The sequence below is a fragment of the Rutilus rutilus genome (assembly GCF_951802725.1).
Source record: "Rutilus rutilus genome assembly, chromosome: 24".
Classification (NCBI taxonomy): domain Eukaryota; kingdom Metazoa; phylum Chordata; class Actinopteri; order Cypriniformes; family Leuciscidae; genus Rutilus; species Rutilus rutilus.
The window spans coordinates 11605261-11631364 of NC_140228.1; the positions used below are offsets into that span (position 1 = coordinate 11605261).

General features: G+C 36.5%; 2 protein-coding genes across 3 annotated transcripts; one reads left to right on the forward strand and one right to left on the reverse strand.

Annotated features, from left to right (window-relative positions):
* The first annotated feature begins 485 nt into the window (after positions 1 to 485).
* Positions 486 to 9448, forward strand: pdk3a (pyruvate dehydrogenase kinase, isozyme 3a). The gene is made up of 11 exons (XM_084398606.1): positions 486 to 831; positions 1984 to 2125; positions 2206 to 2277; positions 3535 to 3719; positions 3809 to 3898; positions 4443 to 4520; positions 4660 to 4736; positions 4887 to 4988; positions 5069 to 5176; positions 6089 to 6202; positions 6291 to 9448. The coding sequence occupies exons 1-11, from the start codon at positions 729 to 731 to the stop codon at positions 6432 to 6434; spliced, it is 1215 nt and encodes a 404-aa protein (XP_084254732.1). The 5' UTR covers positions 486 to 728; the 3' UTR covers positions 6435 to 9448.
* Positions 9238 to 24525, reverse strand: pcyt1ba (phosphate cytidylyltransferase 1B, choline a). Of its 2 annotated transcripts, none has more exons than XM_084398608.1 (10): positions 24456 to 24525; positions 20997 to 21120; positions 20678 to 20884; positions 18479 to 18578; positions 12825 to 12941; positions 12544 to 12695; positions 12394 to 12472; positions 12172 to 12314; positions 11481 to 11669; positions 9238 to 11051 (listed from the first exon to the last, which is right to left on the reverse strand). In XM_084398608.1, the coding sequence occupies exons 3-10, from the start codon at positions 20714 to 20716 to the stop codon at positions 10842 to 10844; spliced, it is 1029 nt and encodes a 342-aa protein (XP_084254734.1). In that variant the 5' UTR covers positions 20717 to 20884; positions 20997 to 21120; positions 24456 to 24525; the 3' UTR covers positions 9238 to 10841. The 2 variants fall into 2 exon arrangements, with proteins under 2 accessions (XP_084254734.1, XP_084254733.1); XM_084398607.1 differs by having other exon boundaries at positions 9238 to 11054.
* Positions 24526 to 26104: the final 1579 nt, after the last annotated feature.

The window sequence follows — 26104 nt, forward strand, 5'->3', positions numbered from 1 at the left end:
TATAAGTAGCCTATAAATAATACTAAAATAACACTTTTGTTTGCACACGCAACAATAAATGTAAATGCAAGTTTGGCCTTTTTATGCTCAACTTTTCAGTTGGTCAGACTGGGAGACCAGCTACACCATTCTAAATCAGCTAAGACCAGCTTATGCTGGTTTATTTTATTTTATTTTTACTGCAGGGTAATGTCCCTAAAATGTAAGTATTTCATAGACAAACAATGTCATGTGGGTCTCAAAAATAATTATATAAAAAAAAAAATCTGTAGTAATAAATTGGTGGGTTTCAGTATGTACACAGACAGAATGTAAATACACATAAATGTAATTTAAAACAACAACAACAACAACAACTTATACCCGCTGTTCTGCAACCTAACTGCCAACAGAGAGGTGTTCATTCAGGAAAATAAATAAACCAATCATAAAGCACAGTCTTTTTTCCGGGCTCTTCTCAGCAAATCACAGTGCTCGCTGTTTAAATCATGGTTGGTTGTGTGTTCGCTGCTTCGCTCTTGTGTACGTGCTGTTTAGCGCAACAGTGGCCGTGCTGGAAAACATAAGACACTGACATTTAATGCAGTGGCCTGTTATAATAATAATATGAAACCGCGGTAAATGTTCGGATACGGATGTTGCTGTCAGCTCTACTCTTTGGACGATCCCTGCCATGATCCCAACATAAAGAACAGCGTTGCCTCGGTCGTTTAACATTTTCCCTCACAATGAGACTGTACGCATTTCTTCTGAATAACCATTTACCAAAGATAGAATATTATTCAAGGTTTTCACCATCGCCCTTGTCAATTAAACAGTTTCTGGAATTTGGTAAGTGCGAGCGCATCCATCACATGCACACTGACAGACAGACCCTGATAGCGGAACTTGTTACGTTTGATTCAGCATGATTGTCGATCGTCTCATAAAAAAAAAAAGTATAACCATATATATATATATATATATATATATATATATATATATATATATATATATATATATATATATATATTATAACGCTTTTTTAATAAATGCGACAAATGACGTGATCTGATATCTGATAAACAATAACTTTGTTTAGTTGGAAAACATTCGACGTTTGTATTTTGTATTATTGAGGTAATGGTTCTGTTTTTTATGACTATACAAGGCATGTCATCTAATGACTTTCAAAGTTAATTTTGTTGGGTAGGCCATGCATGCCTAGAAATTTGTCCAACCTGTCATTAGGATTTCATTTATGTTGTTTGCTGACGTCATAAACTATTTGCATATTATAATGATATTAAATATGAGTATAATTATATGAAAATAGTTGTTTGTTAATCTAACTGTATTCTTTCTAAGCAAAAGGGAGATGCTTTTGAATGCTGTATGTATTCAGTGTGTGATATGAATTATATTGACTACACATAGGTGAGTCAAACGCAAAAGTTAGTCAAAATAAATCGTTTTTAATGGATTGTTCACCCAAAAATGGCATTTACTCATGTGTTGTCCTAAACTGTATGGCTTATGCAACAAGGATAATTGTGATATTATTTACAACCTTAAATAAATTGTTATAGGGATAGTTAAACCTGTTTGATGTTCCAACTAAACATATTGGTGCACTATGAAGGCATATTTGTCACATAAATCAAGTCACACTAAGTCAATTTTATTTGTATAGCACTTTTCACAAAGAAGTGTATCAAAGCAGCTTTACAAAAAAAATTTAAAGTCGGCATAAAATGGATGTTGTGATAGTCTTTTTTGCGATGACATAAACAATCAAGTAGTTGCTATTTAATATATATCGCTTTAAATTGCTTTTTTTTTTTTTTTTTTTGGCTTACGTTCAGCCTGATTAATGAGTTGTTGTTCAGTCCTATGCAGGTTTCTCAGGTTTCATGTGTGGATGATGATAAAGCATTTTTTTTTTTTTTTGCTTTCCCCTCCTGCGTTCGCAGTTGTTTATGTTTCTGGTTGCCTGATTTTCAGGTAGGGATAATGCGTGTGAGAAGACATCTTACATGTTCCTGCGGAAGGAGCTGCCGGTGCGCTTGGCCAACACTATGAGAGAGGTCAATCTGCTGCCTGACAAGCTCCTCAGTCAACCTTCAGTCAAACTGGTGCAGAAATGGTGAGTATAAATGAGTTTGAATAGGAGTACATGCATGCTTCATTGAAGCCTGTCCTGAGCTGTGCCGAATCTCTCCACAGGTACATGCAAAGTTTTTTAGAACTTCTAGAGTTTGAGAACAGGAAGCCAGAAGACCCACATGCCCTGAATGAGTGAGTAGGACTTATGTTGTTTTGCTTTTTGTGAGACATCTAGATAGCATGCCGTGCAACAGCCTGAAAAACAAGAGTATTATATTTTCATGCGAGGTGAATTCAGGCTAGAGTTAACAACAGAGGAATCAGTAACTGAAAGCCACCCTGACAGAGCAAATATGCATGCTGGGTCAGCGAAACACAGAGAGCGAATCCCACTCGCATACCATTTCTACATACAATGGCATTTATTATTTATACAAACTACTATAAATGTTCTGAATAATGGAAGTTCTACCAGAAAGACTCGGGAGAATTAATACTGTAACAATAACATTTATTTAGGAGCTCAGCAAGCAATCAGGTTCTTTGGCGTAGGCCCCGTTCATAACTCGCATTCAGAGGGTACTGAATCTGCGAGTCCCGCCTGAAGACGAAGGCGGGGTCGCCGCTCACCCCCCGGCGGAGTAAGGAAAGGGGCCATCTGGTGGTGGTGGGGTGGATGGAGGAAAAGACATCTGAAGTCTTCAGGATGGAAGGGATAGCCTGACTGATGATGTTGGGGTTGATAGAGGGAGGACCCAGCTTGGTTGAGTAGAGGAGTTGGAGGAAAGATCCCATCTTGGTGGAGGCGGGGAGGATGGAGGTACTGGAGTGACAGCATCTGCGAACTCAGACATGTGTAAGCGCTGCCCTTTTAAGCTACAGTAAGTGATATAATTGGATAGATGAGGAGGTAATTAATGACGCGAACGATTGAGTCTTCCTGGCAGAACTTGCGCTAGCTTCATATCTGTGAAGATCTAGACTAGACAGCCATCGGCACAGATCCTCATCGAAGATCAAGCGAACCAGACAAGTCCTCTGCACAGACTCAATGGCCAGCTTCAACTCCTCCCTCCATATGCTGGCGTGATATTCCGGATGATACCAATCCACAATCTGACTTGTGATACAGCCTGGAATTAAACCACATCATGTTTGTTCGTCTGGCCAAAAGAGAATTGGTTTTCTCCCAAGGTTTTTTTTCTCCATTTCTGTCACCGATGGAGTTCGGGTTCCTTGCCACTGTCGACTATTCGGCAATATTATTGACTTTGAAATCATTGTTTTCTCCAGATCTGCTTTATAGATGAAACTGAACTCATTCCATAATTTTACACAGTTATTGAACTAAACTGAATTAACACTGAACTGATTAACTGAATAATGACTGTTTAACTATTCTGCGGTTCTGTATAACAAAATGTGTTTTCTAAACTTCTGTATCTATAGCTTCTTGGAGACTCTTATTGAGATCAGGAATAGACACAATGATGTGGTCCCGACCATGGCCCAGGGTGTGATCGAATATAAGGAGAAGTTTGGCTTCGATCCGTTCGTCAGCTCCAACATCCAGTACTTTTTGGACCGCTTCTACACCAACCGAATCTCCTTTCGCATGCTCATAAACCAGCACAGTACGTCACCCAAAAGAAAGACAGTCACCACATATTGGACAACAGCTTTTCATCATGTTTTATCGTAATTGCTTTTCTCTTTATTACAGCTCTCCTTTTTGGCAATGACATCAACCCAGCCCATCCCAAACACATTGGCAGTATTGATCCCAACTGCAATGTTGCAGAGGTGGTGACTGGTAAGTTTGCTTTTATTTTATTTTTTGTTCCGTTACATTTTTACGTTTTACTTTTAAATGAAATTGATCAAAAGTGACAGTTAAGACAATTACGTTACAAAATAATTCTATTTCAAATAAATGCCGTTCATTTGAACTTTCTATTCATCAAAGAATCCTGAACAAAAAAATTTATCAGTTTCCACAAAAGTATTCAACAGCTCAACTGTTTTCAACATTGATAATAATAAGAAAGTGAGCAGCAAATTAGCATATTAGAAGGATCATGTGACACTGAAGACTGCTGAAAATGCAGTTTTTCCATCACAGGAATAAATTACATGTAAAATATATTAAAATAGAAAACAGTTCTTTTAAATTGTAGTAATATTTCACAATATTATTGTTTTTACTGTATTTTTGATCAAATAAAATGCATCATTGGTGAGCATAAGAGACTTCTTTCTTTACCAAACCCCAAACTTTTCAGCAATAGTGTAGGAAAAGCTTGGAATCTTTAGTTTGGATTTTGTTCTCTACTGATCAAATGCGATGTTGTTTTCAGATGCTTATGAGACCGCCAAGATGGTGTGTGAGCAATATTATCAAGCTGCCCCTGAACTGAAGACAGAGGAATTCAATGGTACTTTTTCTTATTATTCTCTCGCAAAACTCAATATATAATGTTTATTTCAGAGCTCATTCATTTCTAATTCATGTAACTCAATTTCTGGAGTTAGAATTTCTCAAAAATGCTTTAAATATGTAACTTTTCTGTGCAGCTAAGGCTCCTCAAAAACCCATCCAGGCTGTGTATGTTCCCTCCCACCTATTCCACATGCTGTTCGAATTGTTTAAGGTACGTTTCTAAAACTTGCACACACATATTGAGTTTGATACGTCGAAGTGCTGGCATCTGTTACGCAATTCAATTTTCCGCAGCCCTCATCTTTGTGCTTTTCCCAAGGCCCTGACGTATTGCTGTAACGGCTTGTGTTTGTGTTTTCAGAACGCGATGCGGGCCACCAATGAGCTCCACGAGGGTAGTAAAGAGGGTCTTCCTCTTATAAAAGCAAAAGTGACCCTGGGGAAGGAAGATCTCTCTGTGAAGGTCAGTTTGTTTGCGAGTCCGTTTTCTACACGTACAAATGACATGCCTTGATCCTAAACTTCCTGTTATTTTCATCATAGATCAGTGACAGGGGAGGGGGTGTGGCTTTACGGAAGATTGACAGGTTGTTTAACTACACCTACTCGACTGCGCCAACACCCAGTCTGGACTCTAAACGCGTGCCATTGGTAAAAATGAAGTGTGGCTACAGTATTCTTACAGCAACAAACTTCATCGTGTCATCACTTAGTCACCCTTATGTGTATATGAACCGCCAGTTTGACTTTTTATAAGATTGTGGAACACAAAAGGAGACATTTCGCAGAATGTTAACGCTGCTCTTGGGCTTTCAAACTCTAAAAGGACACAAAACACCATGTATTGAAAATTACTTTAAATTGTCTTTGGAAGTCAAGCAGACCCAAATTTAAGTTGTTATTTGTCACAAATCTTCCATTCTATTGCCACACTTAAAGGGATAGTTCACCTAAAATGAAAATTCTGTCATCATGCACTCACTCTTATGTTGTTCCAAACCTGTATGAGTTTCTTTCTTCTGTTAAACACAAAAGAAAAAATGTATAGAATGTTGGTAACCAGACAGTTGACTGCACTCATTGACTTCCATTGTAGGAAAAAAAATACTATGGAAGTCAATGGGTGCCGTCAACTGTCTGGTTACCAACATTCTTTAAAAAAATATATTTTTTTGTGTTCAATAAAAGAAAGAAACTCATACAGGTTTGGAACAGCATGAGGGTGAGTAAATGATGACAAACTTTTCATTTTTGTGTGAACTATCCCTTTAAATCTAATTTATTCATCCACATATTCAACCTTGCTATGTCACAGTCATTCAAGTGACAAGGCATCAAACCTGGCATTTTTTTTATTTTAATATAATTCCAGTCTGTTCCTCAATGAAAGCTATTGTATTATTTCAGTACCAGTGTTGAAAGAAAGTAAGCCATAAGGCTTTGGAACGACTTGAGGGCAGGCAAGTGACGACACGATTTTAGGTGAACCATCGAACTTTAACCTTGAACAGCAGCTCTAAATGTAGCATTGTCCTCTGTAACCTGATCTCCATGCGTCTGTAGGCTGGTTTTGGACATGGTTTGCCGATATCCAGACTGTACGCCCGCTACTTTCAAGGAGACCTGAAACTGTACTCAATGGAAGGCGTGGGGACCGACGCCGTCATCTACTTGAAGGTAACAGCAGCTCTCAATCTGCACTTTAGTTAATCGTTTCACTGATAGGTTTTCAATGACATCCGCCCAATCACCTTTCTCTGACCAGGCCCTCTCCAGTGAATCATTTGAGCGTCTGCCCGTCTTTAACAAATCCGCTTGGCGGCACTACCAAGGAGGCCCAGGAGCGGATGACTGGAGCAACCCGAGCAAAGAGCCCAGAGATGCCTCAAAATACAAGGCCAAAAGATAATTGCACTCACCCCATCCATGTCCCACTGCACCCATTACAGACCTTTCCGTCTTTAGTCTAGCTTCAGTTGCCATGGCAACATCACATCGATGCTGAGTGTTCTATACTTGTTAGCATTTCCAGACCAGATGATGCAAGTGTCATTAAGTCTCTGCTCCTTCCTCCTTTGTGCAGCTACAGACATAAGACACAGAGCCTTGTTTAAGCGTCTTCCAGGGTGGTGAGAGGAAAGGGTGAGCATTTGTGTCCAGGGTGTAAGATACTTTTTTTTTATTGTGCCACACAGTAGCTCCCCTGTTTCATTTTCTATAGCAGTCAGAGAAGGAAGCCTGGAGTCTGAGATGGTCAAAAAAGAGCATTTCTTTCACTGCCATTCAAAAATTCGCAGCAATAGAGAGAGAGAGAGAGTTTGTCCTCAGTTTCTGTGGCTTCCACTATGATTTTCTTGGCAGTGAACTAATGGAGAACCACTTTAAAAAGACTGAGGAGAAACTCAAAATCTCATGAAATCTCAAACTTGTTGAGGTAATTTTTCACCCCAAAATTAAAAGAAAGAAAAATGTATATTTTGCATAAAGAAAATGAAGCTTTGTAGTATAATTAGTATAATACTGTAGTACAATATACTAATTGAACTTTGTACAATTATACTAAAGTACTTTGTAGTACAATAATGTAGTATATTTAAATAGTAATTGAAGTTATATTGCATTGTGTGTATATATATATAATAAATAATATAAATAAATATATGTAATAAATATAAGATAACTTCATACATAAATAACATAAGTAATACATATATTATGTGTATATGTATATATTAGTGCTGTCAAATAGATTAATCGAAATGTATAATGTGTGTGTGTATATTTTTAGTTTGATGCGATTAATTGTGATTAATCGATTTGACAGCAATATACATATACACACAATACTATATTTCCTAGTTATGTTTATATATTTATTTATAATAAAATATAAGTTTAAAACAATTCATTTAATTGAATTTATGCTGATTTTAGCTGAAAAATGCAATTGTATTACAGTAGTGAGAATTTGAGGAGGAACATATGCTTAGTTCTCATGAAAATATTACAATGCAAACAATTTCAGTGGTCCTAAAAATAATTTTCTTAATGCAAAATTTTTGATTCTTAATTTGAATGTTTTAGGTGAAACGTGAGCAGGACATTTCCCCGTTAGATGCGCCCAAATGTTTTTGGGGTCAGGGAGTATGCTGATGAACTGATGTTTCCAAGCATGCAGGAATGCACTTTTTAAAAAAAAATCAATGTTGTTTCAAACATGTATTTATTTATTTATTTGACCCCAATTTATTTAGCATTTCCCCCCCCCAAGATTCTGAGCTGGGTCTCAGTCTTTAAGTGCGACTAGCAGAAGTACATCTCTTACATTCACTTATAGGTCAACAATACAGAGCTTCCTACTAATGTAATGGTGAGAGACTGTGATAAACTTTAAAGAAGAATGCACCACAATAGCCTATTATAGTCATTAATTTGTCTTTTTTTTTTTTTGTCTTCTGCTTTCACGACATTATGGCCCCTGCATGGTGATATTTGATAGTTGATAGAAAGATATTTGCTTGCAGACTTTGATGGACCAGAAAGTTTAGATGTTTGGATTGAGAGAGAAAATGCATAGCTAGATATTAAACTCATAGATGTAACTCCATGAAATGGCTGACTTCTGATTTAGATTTTTAGCTAAATATATTTTTATTATACCACTACCTCTCAAGTCATTTCTTGTTTTCTAGAGAACCTCATCTTAAAATAATTCCTGACAGGGATACAATTTGGGACCGTTTGAGTGCAATGATTCTTTGACATTAGATGAAATACAGGGCAGCTTGTCTTAACTACAAGCGCAACTTTGCCCAGGCTAGTAAGTTTGTCTGTTACCCTGTCATTGATCACTTAAAAGATTATTTTGTACGCACAAGTATATTTAGGTGAACCTGAATGATATTTCTATAGTTGCTTTTTGGAAACTCCATAAGGATGAACTTTGTGTTTTTACTGCAACACTCCATGATGAGTCAAGAACACGTCCGAATCATATTTCATTCTAAAAAAATGATTCCGCATAAGAAAAATAAATCCCATTTTTACAATGAGATTTCTTTGCATTACAGTACTTAAGAATTGAGGAATAAAATCTATTAAATTCTCATGAAAATAGTATTACGGTTCAAAAGACCTTAATGGTCCTAAAGTAGACTTTCCTCTTTTAGCAAACTTTTGAGATGATAAAATATGATTTTCCCCATGATATTTTCCTCATGCTGTTGTTTTATACAGACTGTCAGCTGATGTTCTATTACTGTTCCACATGTCATAATCTTTCCATAGAAATCATACAAAACCATCTACATCTGTCTTAATGCTGGTTTGGGAACTTTTTTTGGTGACGAAGTGCATACAGTACCTTACATTTTCTCATGTTATTGAAGTGTAGAATTCAGTATTTATTTAAAAATATTTTTAAAATGATTTGTTAGTTTTTATGTTGAAGTCAATGAAGAATGCACTTTGATGCCTTGAATTCAGAGCGTTCAGAAAAGCAGACTGAAGTATGCAAGCATTTTCCTTGTGAAACCAAGCCTTGTCGTCGTCAAGCTCAAACGGTCTTTGATTTAGCTGGTATACTCTCGTTTATGCATGCGTGAGGTCTGTTCATGCTACAACACATTAGGAAAAACTTTTACCTACAATGAAATATCTTACCTGATATTCTAGTGTTGACATACAACCATCTTGTATCTGCAAAATGGAAATTTTTATGTGACTATTGTTGTTTTTTTTGGATTTGTTTTCTTGTTCTTCTCAAGTAAAACACCACTGCTTATAGATAAATGCTGTTTGAAACAAAATGTGTTAGATGATTTTGTGTGAGGCTGACATTCACACGTAAATCATCATGATGAAGACATTCCATAAAGTACTTGTATAAAAGAAGAACAATAAAGAGATCTTCCGGTACTATCATTGATTTTGTGTACTTGAATTTGTAATGAATCTCATAGCTGACAATTGTTCTGTTTCTCAGTTTATTATTTACATTTTAAGCTAGTTTTAATGTAAAAGAAAGCATATACAAACCAAATAAAGACAATTTTTACAAAGTACAGATTATGTAAATTGACGAGACTCTTGCATACATATAATGGCATAACTAGACAAGACGGGAGGAATTACATGTAAATTGAGCAGCACAGATTAATGTGATATCCCTCATTTTCATGATTTTAAATTTTTTTTTTCATTTTATTACTATTTATCTAAAAGCTACTAGACCTTTTGGCTGTATTATTCTTAAGACCATTCTTGATCGTACCACAACATGTGCAAAGAAATTGCTTTATTTTGTGGTAAAAGCTGCAATAACACAAGTTAATGACTGTTAATGAGAATTAAACACATTCATGCACAGACAATTTAGTGAACGCTAGCGGCCTCCTCATTGGTGCACTGATACATATTCATGAGGTGGATCAGACATCATTTTTCTTGAAAACAAGGAACAGGGATTGGTGTATGTACAGTATGTTACAGTAGGGCAGTCCTGAGCAATAGACGACAGAATCAGTCCTCATCCTTTTAAACATTTGGGGCGAATTCACTAAAGTTGTGGTACTTTTGCTCAGTATTTCAGTGCAAAAATCGGTTCTATTTCACTAACCGCACTTTTTTTGGCCACTACTCTGTCATTAACCTAATTAAAGTAAACTTAAAATAAGCAAATAATAATGTTTTCTTGTTTTAGCTGATAACTGATACTAACTCTAATCTATACTTCATTTTGTATATTTTTTTATGTTATATTTCTATATTTTGTCTAAATAAAAAACTAAACTAACATTATAATGTACAGTATGACAGATGGACATTTATTTTGAGATTTGCTTAAGGTTACATTAAAGTGTTAAATATGAACTTTAAGTGTGTGTTAGATAATGACAAAGGTAATTTCAATTTAAAAACACGGTAATTGAGCACACACAATTAAATATTCAATAAATTCTAATATCATCCAAAAAAAAAAGAACAATGTTTTACTGGTATCCCTGTTGATTTGCATTCATGTTTAGGGATTTGGGTGCGAAAAGCTCACACAGCGTGTTCAAATGTGGCCACTATTTATTCAGTGAATCCCCCCTCTGTTTACTAAATCTCCTCTCAGGATCTGTTCAGGGCTGCAATGGCTTTTTTGCTGTAATACCAGCACAACTAAACAGGACTTCAACAACTCTGCGCTGTGTACAGTACTTTAAAATTTTCCCATGAGGGTAGTTGACCTGTCATTGCTGCCAGTGTGTGTTATGTATGTGATGTGTGAATGGGTAAAGTGCAGTCTATTCTGTGTGTGATGGGCCACTTTTCACTTCTCATCCTCGTCTCCCTCGCTCATGCTGCTGATGGAGGCTGAAGCACCCTTCGGGGACGAGGGCGGTGAGGTTCTGGGCATTGCCCAGCGGGAGGGGGGTGACGGGGAGCGGGATGGGGAAAATTCCCTTGGTGGGCTGTTGCTGGGTGAACCGCGCGGAGATAACGCCTGGATCATACGTCCACTACGGTCTTGAAACATCTGCTTCTGGAAAAATGAAAAGGTCATACTATATACATTTACACCATTCAAAAGTTTAGGGTCAGCAGGATTTTTTTTATTTTTATTAAAGAAATTAGTTGGAATGATTTCTGAAGGATAACGTGGCACTGAAGACTGGAGTAATGATGCTGAAAAAGCAGCATTTTTAAAATATAATAAAATAGAAAACAGTTATTTTACATTATAATAATATTTCACAATATTACTGTTTTTATTATATTTTTGATGAAATAAATGACCCCTCTGTGAGCATAAGAGTCTTCTTTCAAAAACATTACACATTATTACTGACCCCTTTTGAACGGTAAAGTGTGTGTGTGTGTGTGTGTGTGTGTGTGTGTGTGTGTATATATATATATATATATATATATACACACACACACACACACAAATAAATACATATTTGCTTACCCATGTCCCATCTGGGCCGAATAGCTCCAGGAAGTTCCCAATGAACTCTCGTGATTTCTCCTCCCACTTCTGGATAAGATCGTGGCTCTTCTCTTCCACTCTATATACAAAGTGCTTGGACTTCTCCTCCACCGTCCGCACCTTCTCTTTCATCTTGTCCACCTGATTCTGCAGACGGTACTTTTTTTCCTGTCCACAAACAGTTTAGCGTCAGTTCAGCAAGCATTTTATATATGTCAGTGGCATTCAAAACACACTTTACTTTTGTAATGTTTCGTACTTCAGAGAAAATGAGGATTTTCAATGAGAACGTTTTATTGATTTTAATTATGGGTCAAATTATGCAACACTTGTAATGTAAGAATGTTGTAATGGAATGTTTTTGGTCTATTTTTTATATATTTTTTTCCAAAACTATTTAAACATTCATATTCTCACTATATTTATATATTCAGTTCATACACATAGTGACCCAAATACACCCCTCTATGATGAACATATGAATTAAAATGTATTTAGATATATCTTTTTTGGTTCAGGTTGTAACATGTCATGTGATCCCAAAAAGTAAATATTTATGAATTAACAAATTCTCTGAAAAATGGCTAAGAAAAATATGTTGATTAATTTGTTTCAGAAAAGTTTTATTTATTAAAATTTACATTTAAATACATTAAGTTCACTTTCTTACATTAATATAACTGACATTCAGTTCTTTAGCGGTGTAGCCCCTCTGCAAGTTGCGTCTAGCGTACACGTCATAGTCTCTCACAATCCGGGTGATCAGGTCGGACGTTGAGATCCCTTCTGTCCTTTTAGTGGGCACAAACATACCTGAGACACTCACACATGTTAGACCTGGTCTGAAGCACAAACATACACATGCTCTTAAGCGAAGAATGCTTTTCTTTACCTGCCTCCTTAATATGCTTGTACACGTCCTCAGATCCAGCAGAGGAGTATGGGATGTCATCATGTGCCACAAAGTCAATCTAGAGAATACGAACCAGAGGGTTAATCGCAGGGAATTATGGGTACGGTACTGTGCTAAGACTTGACTAACCTTGTGTTTTTCTAAAAAATCTGGAGTAAGAGTCCAGGGCGCGTCACGCAAAATCTCATCGACGTAGCGGCAGTGTCTCAACGCCTCGTACCGCTCGTCTTCCGTCATTACGGTGAAACCCTTGAACTTGTGAGTGAGTTCGTCACTGCATACTTAACACACACACACACACAAACACACACAAATACATATTTCATCAGTTTAGGACTACACAATTCTTAATTCGACATCTTCTACAGAATACTGAAAAGTCTGGATCAGTAAATTAAGTGTGTCTGTACCTCCAACTATAAGGTAGGCGTTTGGGAACAGATTCTTAGCCTGCATCAGGGCGCGAGCGTGTCCAGAATGAAAAAGATCGAAGATGCCATCTGCATAGATTCGCACCGGCCGGTCCACTGAGAATGGGAAATTCAAGACACGTTTAGAAATTATTAAACATTTTCCTGAACATACACAAAAAAACTGGTTTATACATTAACGTACAAAAGTTGTTGATTTTTAAAGAAATGAATACTTTTATTCAGCAAGGATGCATTAAACTGATGAAAAGTACCAGTAAAGACATTTAGAATGTTACAAAATATTTATTTCTCAAATAAATGCTGTTCTTTTCCATGTAAATATCTTGAAAAAAATATTAAGCAGCATAAACTTCTTCAACACTGATAATAATAATAAGAAATGTTTTTGAGCAGCAAATTTATTAGAATGATTTCTGAAGGATCATGTGACACTGAAGACTGGAGTTATTATGCTGAAAATTCAGCTTTTCCATGACAGGAATAAATTACATTTTAAAATATATTTAAATAGAAAACAGTTATTCACAATGTTACTATGTTTACTGTCATTTTGATCAAATAAATGCAGCCTTAATGAGCATAAAAGACTTATTTAAAAATGACTGACCCCAAAGTTTGAACGGTATTGAACGCCTTTAAGATGGTCATGTTCAACTTTTTCCTCAGTACAAACTTAAAATAGTCCTTAAGGGCATCAAAAACCTTTCACCCCTTCTCCTTTGGTCTCTTCTTCACTGTAGCCGAGCTCAGTTATCGTTGCCCAGCAGAACTGTGGTATGCGAGAGCTTTGTGACTGTGAAAATCTGGGTCACAGAATGAACAGGGAATCCCTGAATCTAGTCTTGCTGTTTCTGATCCCAGTGGTGGGCTATTCTACAAGCACTGCATTTTCCTCTGCCACTGATATGGGATCAGTTTAAGTAGCTTAACTTATCAATGTTTAATAGGATTAATGAAAAGGGTCCAAAAGATAAAAGTACACTTGTTCTTTTCCAGAAAAATTTATCACATTTTTGTTACTTTTTAATAAATCAACTACCATGGGTCTTAGACTTAAAGTGTTAGTTCACCCAAAAATGAAAATTCTGTCAGTAATTACTCACCCCCATGTTGTTCCAACCCCGTAAGACCTTCGTTCATCTTCGGAACACAAATTAAGATATTTTTTGATTAAATCTGAGAGCTGTCTCACTCCTCCATAGACTTCTAGGAAACTTGCCCAGAAAATGTATTAAAGAGATGGTTAATATAGTCCAAGTGACTACAGTGGCTCAATCTTAAGTTTATCAAGCGACGAGAATACTTTTTGTGCGCAAAAAACAACAAAAATAACGACTTTATTCCACTATTCATTTCCTTCTATCTGGGCCTCGAGTGAGTTCACGTAGTGTTTTAGCGCAGCGCGTCTGTGTTGCACGTCACCACGTAGGCTCACTATTGGCCGACGCTGGTCATGTGTGTGACGTGCAACACAGACGCGCTGCGCTAAAACACTACGTGAACTCACTCGAGGCCCAGATAGAAGGAAATGAATAGTGGAATAAAGTCGTTATTTTTGTTGTTTTTTGCGCACAAAAAGTATTCTCGTCGCTTGATATACTTAAGATTGAGCCACTGTAGTCTAGGCATGTGCCGGTATTCGGTAATGCGATAAATCGCGGTAATGAATATGCACGATATTGTTATCGCGGGCACTTCAAAATACCGCGAAAAATAATAATCCGAATTTAGATTTTTAGAACGCGCATTATAGCTTATTTTCCATCAACCGCTTAAACAAACACTGCGTATATGCTGCGCGAAACACGTGCGCACTCTGATGTAAACAATCGCCACGTGTATAAGCATGCGGCCGGTGCGCACTTCTAGTCTAATGTAAACAGTCCTCACATGGAGAAGCAGCATGGTGGAAGGAGGAACGCCGCCGCATACAGTCTATGGCCGCCGCCGAACTATCCGGATCCATCCCGCTTCTAAAAGCAGAGCTGCCAACTCGACGCATTCAGCGCGAGACTCTTCACACGCTCACGCCACACATCCGTTTTCTCACGCAGAGAAAAATCGCGGAGCAAAGAGGACACGACGAAGACCGACAAACAAGACAGAGCAGGTTACTTATGATATGAAACAGAACAATTGTGTCCCATAACGTTACATTTAAACCATTTAATGACCAGCAGCATGTTAGATGACTAAAACAAATAGATAAAGAGGAGTATTTTGCTGAATATGTGCACTGCACTTTTTTACATATTTATTATATTTTTACTTGTGTCATTACATAATTGTTATAATGAAAACCACATTATATTTGATTTAATTAGTTATTTGTAACCTTTAATAATACCAGCTGATAGGGCTCTATATGGTTACATAGCATTTTGTGATATATTTTTTTTCATGAGAAAAAAATAACATGTGGGCTATCTACTGTAGCCTTTCTAATATTTATCCAAAATTAGTCAATATTGAATCAAGATTTAAATCAAATCCCAAGTATTGAATTGAAATCGTTAAATGTGTGTTAAGCAATAGAAACAGTAGCCTACCAGTCATTGTACCATGTAATCATTGTAACATGTTGTCAATAAAATAACAATAAAATTCAGTTTAGTTACCAAATGTTTTGACAATCACAATTACACCTTGTGATGCAAGTTTTATTTATTTTTTACACCCCCCAATCCATTTGTTTCTCATGTGCAATTAAAATACCGTGATAATACCGTATACCGTGATAAAAGCTCACTCAATTAATTGCAGCATGAAAATGTGATACCGGCACATGCCTACTGTAGTCACTTGGACTATATTAACGATCTCTTTAATACATTTTCTGGGCAAGTTTCGGTCACCTAGAAGTCTATGGAGGTGTGAGACAGCTCTCAGATTTCATCAAAAATATCTTAATTTGTGTTCTTACGGGGTTGTAACAACATGAGGGTGAGTAATTTTTGGGTGAACTAACCCTTTAAAGCCTTACTTGTCTTTGGATTGTGTTAATAATTATGCATGCATGCATACATACATACATAATATATATATATATATATATATATATATATATATATATATATACATATATATATATATATACATATATATATATATATACATATATATATATATATACATATATATATATATATACATACATATATATATATATATATATATATATATATATATATATATATATATATATATATATATATTTTAACTACCATGGGTCTTAGACTTAAAGCCTTACTTGTCTTTGGATTGTGTTAATAAGTACGCATGCATACATACATATCTCTTAGGTTTCATCCTGTTAATTTTCTTGCAATTATATACAGCCCCATTTCCAGAAAAGTTGGGACATATAAAATGCAATAAAAATCACAATCTGTTATTTGTTAATTCTCTTTAACCTTTATTTAACTGAAAAAGATTTTCAAAGTTTTCACTGACCAACTTAAGTGTATTCTATTTCTATTTGTAAATAGAAACAAATTTTAATTTTGATGGCTGCAACACACTCCAAAAAAGTTGGGAGAGAGGCTAAATAAAAGTGAAAAGCTTATAGAAAATCTAAGTTAAACTCTTTTGAAACAGTCCACAATGAGCAGGTGAACTGGTAATAGGTGAGAGTATTGTGATCTCTTTTTTGCAAAGATGGGTCATCATGGGTCATCACTTTGTGCCAAATATCATGAGAGAATTGTTAAACAATTCACAAATCACATTTCTATATAAGATTGCAAAGAATATATGTCTTTCACCATCTACCTCCATAAAAAATATTGTGAAAAGATTCAGGGAATCCAGAGAAATCTCAGTCTGTGTAGAGCAAGGCATGAGACCTCTGTTGAATGTGTGTGACCTTTGAGCCCTCAGACAGCATTGCATTAGAAACTATCATGCAACTGTGTTAAATACAGCCACATGGGCTCTGGAGTACTTTGGAAAACCGTTGTCACTTAACACAGTCTGACGCTGCATCAAGAAATGCCACTCAAATCTCTGTTTCGCAAGGAGAAAGCTACACATCTGTTCAATGCAGAGATACCGCGAGTTTTCTGGGCCCGAGCTCATCTCAGATGGGCCAAAAGACAGTTGAAATGTGTGCTGTGGTCACATGAGTCCATGTTTCAGCTTGTTTTTGGAAAAAATGGACATCAAGTTTTCAGTCCCAAAGACGAAAGGAACTGTGGTAGATTTTTAATAGATAAAATAGTAAACTGTATATTAAACGAACCATGTCTCTAACATCTAACCTTACTTATCTTTTCAGGCCTAACATGATAACACTTTGAAACACAATGTACTAAAACGTTCTATCCTGTGTTTTTGGATGTTGTATTTTTGCCATACCCCTTTGACTTTTGGTTGTGTGTGTGTATAAATAACAAGTTTGGGAAATGAAACTAGACAGATGACTAAATTTGAACCTTGTGATTGTTTTAATGATTACTTCATTGTTAAAGTTTGCTTTACCTGGTAACAGAAGGGCTTGTCTATGAAAACCAATCAAATTGTGGGGAAATTATGTAATGCAGTATGACATTTTTGCCATACCTCCTTATTCTATAAAAACTGTTGTATTCTTTTAGCTGGTGGGATTCTCAATGGAATTTGTCTGAGATCCTCCGGCCTTGCTTCTTCTTGGGGGAGATTCTCTGAGAACTGCTCGGGAAGATCTCCTGGCCGTGATTAAAGCATTTAAAGGACATTTGCTAAGGTCTGTTTGTCAATTATTCCTACGCAGGAAGTAAGCTAGTTACGGGAACAGGTATTAGTACCCAGCCGACGTCGATGTGTTGACGCGCTAGGGTATAGGACAGATGTGAAGGTATCACTGACATGGAGGCGTATATTGGGATTGTACATACACATTTAATGTCATCTTGGGAAGCAAGACAATGCCAGGCCTCATTCTGCACATGCTAAAACAGAGTGGTTTCTAGACACTCTACACAGTAGACTGGATGTGCCTGACTGCCAGGCAGAAGTCCAGATCTGTCCCATCATGAAAAGGAGAATCAGACAACGACGACCACGGACTGTTGAGCAGCTGTCTTGTATCAGACGAGATTGGGCTTGCAAAACTGCAACAATTAGTATCCTCAATTCCCAAACATTTAAAAAGTGTAATTAAAAGGAAAGGTGACGTGACACAGCGTTAAACATGCCTCTGTCCCAACTTTTTTGGAGTGTGTAGCAGCCATCAAAATCTAAATTTGTTTATATTTACAAAATACACTTAAGTTGGTGAGTGAAAAACTTTGAAAATCTTTTCTTTATACTTTTGTCAGTTAAATAAAGGTTAAAGAGAATGAACAAAATCACAGATTCTTGATTTTATTGCATTTTACAAAACTTTTCTGGAAATGGGGTTGTAATAAATCAAGATATAATGAATGAAGGTATGTGCTTCAATAAAGTTTTAGTTACTATTTAAGAGCTTGAGATAGCATATTTCTGAGTGTATTACACCAAGTTACAGAACTACTTCATGATGTGAGCATATTCATTTTCTTAGGTTATAGCGTAACTAACAGGAATGACCTTCTTACAAAAGTATTTTTTTAACTAGCGTGTTGTCTTTTTGTAATGATGAAGTGTGAAGAGAGAAAGTACAGACTGACCGGGCGTTCCGAGTCGAGCTTGCTCTACAGTCAGCTTCTCATGTGGCGCCCGACACTTACAACTCGTCTCGGGGGTAAATAAGGCCGGCTCTATAAGAGTCTAAAGAGAAGAATGAAGAATATATTGATTTGAGAGAAATTATGAGAAACATATATACACATTGTAGCTTCCCAAATAAAATACTGTTTAGGTTAAACAAGCCTAGATCCTGCTGACTTGACATACTATTTCATCTTCTCAAAAATGTTTCCCTTTTTGTACTAATACAGGTTATTATCTGACGTATTGATTTCAAGACAATCTGTGTAACAGTGTAATGCCGAATATTGATTTGTCCAGTAGAGGCTTCTCTGATATCGTTGACTAAAGACAAATCATTCGTCCACAGCAGCACAGAGTGGGGGAGATGCTGTACATAACACAGATATTTCAATCTATTCAAACCTCCTAGAGGCTTATTGCATAAACAGAGAACAAAAGGTCTGCAGAGACTGTGACAACACATGACATTTCAATGTATAGCATTAGCAAGGGATACACTTAATTTTTTGTGCATCTTTCAGTTTAAATGTGGGGAAGAATGGGGTTAGTTGTCAAAAGTGTATTGAATTTTGGCTAAAAATGATTGAAATAGGCTAAAATCAATTTCGATATGGAAAGAATTTTAAAAATATGAAATATTATCTTGTTAAAAACACTGTCCACTTCAAGTCTGTATTATGTTAATAGCTGGAGCATATGCATATATAATATTTACTAAATAATTCATGAAAAAAGAAAGAAAACGGTAACATACAAAAATATCAAATTATTGAGATGTGGTTTTATTGTTCTCACTTTTTTACACAACATCTAGCAAACTATTTAATTATATAAACTAGCAAAAATATTTTATCTAAAACTTTTTTTTAAGTATTCTAATTTAAGATAGATTTGAATTTGATCTTTTGAAACAATGTTTTTGTTTAATAAAAACATTGACCACTTCAAGTCTGTATTATATTAATAATATTATATTATAATGCATTTTATTTTGATATATTAAATAAAATATGTTAGGCAATGGGGTTTTGCCCAATAAAAACATCATCCACTTCAAGTCTTACATTATATTGTATTTTATATATTATACATCATTTATTTTATTTTATATAATGTATTCTATTTGGGTTTTTGCTTAATTTAAAGAGTAGAATACATCATGAAACGACAAAATGAAAAAGGTAACAGAAAATATAAAACCATTAAATTGTGTTTTTTGGAGTTCACTTGTTTACTCAACAGTACATTTCTAAAAAAACGTTTTGCATTATTATAATTTAAGACCATTTTGAACTTGGTGTTTGAAACCAATACAAAACCTTTTCTACAAAAAAATAAATAAAAATGAAATCAGGAGATATCAAGTATATAGTGGCCTTTGACTTAAAACTTTGTAGTTGCAGAGATATTATCCTAAAGCCAACCTTCTATTGTGACAACTAGCCCCGATCTGTTTCCATAAATGTGGGCGGAGCCACCAGATGCTGCTTAAATAAATACTGGTCAAACACATTACAGAAATGTTAAAGAATATTTTCGTTTTTTAACCTTCCATTGGCTTTTGGGACCTTTGGGACAATGGTGGCCATCTGTCCTTTCAGGAAATACCCAGTGAGAGCTTATTCCTGCCGGTCAACAGGAAACAGCTGGTACATATGCATTTACATTTTACAATGAAGATATGCAATGTAGGTGCGATATGGAGGAAAAATCTCCATGGAGCAATGCATGATTCATTCCCATAGCAACGGAGATGGTGTTTCGAAGGATGCTGGGTACCTTTCCCAGAATTCTATACAAGGTGAAGAGGAGGAGCAACATCACAAAAGGGCAACCTGCAGATAAATGCAATCTGGATGGTGTCTGTAACATTAGCCCTGCAGCATCCAACCAATGTGTTGGCTCTCTCACTTAAAAACAACATCTGGTAGATGCAAAGGATTAAAAGAGCTGATAGCAGCATTATGACATGGCATTAGCACAAACACACACACATTCAGTACAAAACATCTCACTTTAACTGCAGTTTCACAAGCTCAGCGTCACCCAGACAGCAGGACAATAAAAAGGACAGATGAAAACAAAGAAAAAGTGATCCAGCCTCTCCTCAACGTTTCACGGATGCCCTCGACGACACCAAAACGCATATATCTCACCGTTCGTGGCAGTGGACAGGTATGTTCCAGCTCCTCCATGATTTCTGGAGGGTCCAAGCCAAACAGGATGTGACTCCACCTGTACCTGACTCAGCATCAGTCTGGGGGCGCTTTTCTAGCCGTTAGCCGAGCCTCGGTCAGGGATGCTCTACTCCAGCCTGTGTCTAGATCCCGCCCACTCGCTCTTCTCTTCCTCTCAGCCCCTCCCTGCGCACACACACAGGACCTCTATGATGGCACAACAACAACAAGGAAGAGTCTGTTGATGAGGGCAGTGGCAAGTGTGGGGAGGACCAATCAGCAAAACATGCCCTCCTACCTAATTTACATACGAGAGTGTGATTGGCTGAGCAGGCTATAGCACCATCACTGTGAACCCACTGCTGAGTATCTCTGAGTGCTCTTCATCTTGCTTCCTCATTGTGGTGGATCACAAAGGCTTGCTGAAAGAGACAACAATACAGTTAAGTTGGGATAGTAACGTAGATTTCTCATCTGATCCCCTAAACTTTAGACATGACAGTGAAGTGTAAGGCGTTTGTAGCAATTTGTATTCATTTTCCTTTTCAATCTATTAAAAACAACCATGCACCGTTATATTTTAGATTTAAAAATAAGATATTTTAATTTCACGTGACGTCTTTTTATATTTATTAGAATTTTGTTCATTAAATTAAGTTTGCAAACATGACCATTTAAGCTATGCAAAACAAAGAACTAAGCTGATTTTTTTATTAGTTTTGTGTAGTTCTGAAAACATTTACTACTTGAATTTGATCCGTCTAGCGAAGGTCATATTTTTATATGCAGGTTCGCTATCATTTTTTCAAAAACAGGAAAAAATATAAAACAATTAAATGATTGATGATTATAAATAATATCCTAATAATATAGTTTATTATAATATTTATAATAATATAAATATATTTATGGTCATTTAATTAATATACAGTAATTGAACAGTAATCTATTAAAGCTTACCACAGTTCTGTGCTATTTTTATTTATTTAATTGCTTTTATGTAATGTTTCATTTTTTGTTTCATAAAACAGGTATTTAATAGATTACATAGCCTACTACTATACATATAATACACACACACACACATACACATATATATATATATATATTAATTAGACACATCATGGCCATATTCCAGGAAGACAATGTCAAGATTCATCAGGCTCAAACTGTGAAAGAATGGTTGGGAGCATGAAGAATCATTTTCACACATGAATAGGCACCTTAGAGTCCAGACCTTAAAATCATTCAAAGTCTTTGGGATGTGCTGGAGGGGACTTTACAAAGTGCTGGACTTTTGCATCGTCAATACAAGATCTTGACCAAAATTTGACGCACCTCTTGATGGAAATAAATGTTGTAATGTTATTTCCATCAAGAGATGCATCAACTTTTGGTCAAGATCTTGTATTGAGGACGCAAGAGTCAAGCACTCTGTAAAGTCTCCTCTAGCACTTCATGTTTGAAAATGATTCTTCATGCTCCCTCCCAACCATTCTTTCACAATTTGAGCCTGATGAATCTTGACATTGTCTTCCTGGAATATGGTCATGATGTGTCTTCCTACATGGTTGTTTAAGAAATGAAAATCTACTCAATTAGGGTTAGAAGAACTGTTGCACATATAACTAGAAACATAATCACTGCAATAATGATCCAATCATAGACTCTTAAGCATTTGCCTATTTAAATCCAATGTTTTTTTGTTTTTTTGGCCAGGCAGTGTACCTAATAAAGCCGTAAAATATTGCAATATTATGTTTTGTTTTTCACTGGGATTTACTTCCAGTTCAGAAAACATTTTGAGAACTGTTCAGTTGTTATCCACTTGGTGGCACCATTGTTTCAATTTAAGTTAGTGTGTTTGAACATGGCACAAAGTGGTTATTTAAAATAGTTACAAGATGCTACCGAAGGGTTGGAAATTAGACAAGCAGTACTTGTTAATATCGCCCCATACAGCTTCCATCCATTTACTCTCTGCTGTCAGTCCCATGGCTAATCAAGTTAACAAAACCGAACATTTTTAAGTTTCTTAATATTAGTTGACAATGTTTCATGATAAACAGGATCAAGAGTAGCTCAAACTTTTCTTCTGAGAGCCGTTTCCCTGAACATGTCCTGTGTGCATCTCTCCATTGAGTGCCAGTGTTGCTTTCATTCAGTCTACTCATTCAGCAGGTAATTATTTCAGTCACAGGACAGAACAGAAGTGCTTTGAAGAACCACCCCCCTATGTGGTCCAGGAGAGCTGGCGAGAGATTCCATATCCTCTTATGCGTTTTCTGTGAGCTCCTCTCCTCATCAGCATGAAGACCGAGTCTCATTTTCCTCTTAGACTGGGGGTATGTACTTTTGACTGCTGTATCCCCAGAGACTCAGAGGGCAACAGTACTGTGAATAACACTTCTATCGGTGGGGCCGTAGCTAATTGATTCAACTCTCACGGCTTGTGAAGCAGCTGCGCTCCAGCTCAAAAAGGTTATCGGTCTGTGTCATAATCAAATAGAGAATAAACAGGAAGATCCTTGACAAAGAGAAGAGACTCTTCCCTCCAAGGCATTGAGAGGGTCTGGGAAGAAAAAAAACACTTCCTTTTTGAGACAATTCCAATGTGATATAAGTGTGCTGATTCAAGGTTAAGGATATTCTTTTATCTCTCTTGAATACTGAGAGTCCCCTAAGAATTGTTTGACGTAATCTGGCTAAGTAACTTCTTTTAAGTGACATTAATTTCATTCTGGCCTTACAAACAAACTAATTAATTTTTCATTTTCACAGACATGCAAAATAAGACACTGCAAGGGAAATGCATGCTTATTTACTTCCTAATCAATTTAAATGTTAATCAGCATCCACTGTAGCATCCTTGCTAAATGAGTAAGTGCATGCAAGACACACTGTAGGAATATTTCATGCTAAATAGTAGTTTAAAAAAAATAGCTCACTAGAAGAAAAAAATCAATCATAATTTATTCATAAACATAAGTATGAAGCCTTTTTTTATTCATCAATTAGTTACTATGCTAGAATTCGATTAGCTATTTAGGTATTTAGACAAACTTCTCGTTGTTTTTTGCAAGCTCCAGACTGAGCTGAGTCGGTCTGGGCTGCGTTTCACAAATGCATCGTGAGGTAAGTTGGTCGTAAAGACCACTGGTTGTTGGCAATGGTTAGACATCGTTCTGCCAGTAGGTGGCAGAGTGATGGTGCATTGAATCATTCACAAAACCGATTCGTTCAACGTGCAGAGTGATGTCATCAAAATCATTGAAGTGAGAGACTGTAAGTTTTTAATACCTATATCTTCTAAATGCGAATTTTGTCATTGTTTTGGAGCACACTAGCTTATAGACAACGGTAAGGCTCACAAATTCATACTAAAAGCCAAAACAATTTAGATTTAATCGAATCCTAGTCCAACGCGCAATGGGTTGTGGGCAATGTTAGACGTTAGCGTGTGCACGGATCTGCACTTCGGATTCTAACAGTAAAAATAATCATCCGGGTATCTTTGAAATACACATTTCAGCATACTACGATTCGGGACACACTAATTCTAATGTCGAATACTATTTATTTAGTACGGATAGTATGGTGTTGTTCGGAGAGGGTCAGTTCTGTAGTTTTGTTTGGAACTATGTTCGTCGGCGCGGCAAAGAGTCGAAGCAACTGTCGATATACTGACTGTATCTTAAATGTAAGTAGCTCAATTTCAACTACTTTTTAACGAGCAATTTTTATATATCACACTCACCTCTGGTGGTGGTGGGTTGCAGAGTGGATGATTTTGGAGATCTGTTTCCTGTTTTCCCTGTTTACCACTTTCAGCGGCTCTCTTCCTCCTCGCTAACGATTCACGAACAAATTACTCTAACCAGGGGACGCGTCGCTAGACCCTTTTTTACTGAGGCACCAGGCACGGGCGAGCCCCAGTGAAATATTAGTAACTTAATGAACTTTCCCTGATAGTACTTCATTAATCACGTCGTGTGATGAAATTAAAAACAGTTTAAAATAAAACTGTTCAATGCACAGGTAGTTTCAGTCAGTTAATCACGGTTCTATATTAATGCGCTCCTTTAGGTGTCCCCGGCTTTAAGCGCGCGCACACAGTTCGGAGATTTTTTTGTACACAGCCTGAACACAATAGAAACATGATGGAGCAGAAGCTTGTTATTAACGCCTCCCGTGACTTTTAATAATAAAATACCTTTGCAACTGAATCGCTACATTATATTTTTCAGCAATAAGGGGTAACATTGCTGTTGTTACGTTTGCATAAAAGTAGGTTCATGATGGACCCTTTTCACATTTCCGGGTTTCTCAGAAGCGGAAGTCGTCATAGTTGGGTCAACTTCTGTAGTGGTGAATGAGAGACTACATCAAATATATTTTTTGTGTTCCCATTTGGTCAAATAGCAAAAGAAAAACTCCACAATAGTGTTTTCAAAACTTTTAAAAAAGAGGAAACAAATTGAGAGTGATTGATACCGGTTGTTAGAAGAGAGAAAGATGTCAATTTGATGCAAAGGTGATATAATACAAAGTATAGTGTTTATGGACATAGCCTACATTTAAAAAAAATAATTAAATATAAAAAACCTTTCAGTATTTATGATGTTGATGACTGATAAAACGCGTCATCACAGTCTGTGAAAAGGGTCTATTTCTATTAGTAGGAAAATGCTGCAGACGGAGGTAATTCACACACACATCTCTCTCTTTATCTCTCTCTCTCTCAATAATTAATTCAAATAAATTATCAAATTAACAAATTATCGCCCTACGTTATCCCTGTCGGTGTCATTTAAAGCGGGCAGAATAGACCTAAGGAGTCGTAACTGACGAAAATAACCCTGATTTTCACCCATCCAGTCAAATATTGCACTGCAACATCAACAGCTTTAACTTGTTGTTAACTTGGCAAATGACCACGGTATAAGCCGGATAATCCACTGCTAGCTGTGCATTAAACAATTTGAATGCACTCCGCATTCACTTCACAACTGGTGGTTCTTCGCCTCCACGTTGTGCATTAAAATTGTTTAATGCACTAACTAGCTGTGGATTATTCCTTATGTATTCCTTTCAAATTTCTTCTTTTTTTGACAATGCAGTTATGTGGGAGACTACTGCAGGAAAAATCAGGAGAAAGCTGATGTCAGAGTATTATGATGTGAATTCATGCTGACATGCATGTCAACAATAGAGCCTTGATTCCCATTGTTTTGTCAGACCTATGTATAGCTATTCAGGCAATATATATTTAGAGTGAAAAAGCTTAAGCCACAAGGGCTTTCTCAGTTTGAAGAGCTCTGCGTGAAACGCGCTCAGGACAATTGATGTAGTTACGGATCGCAGCTAGTTGCAATAAATTAATTAACTTGCCCGATATAGAGCCTT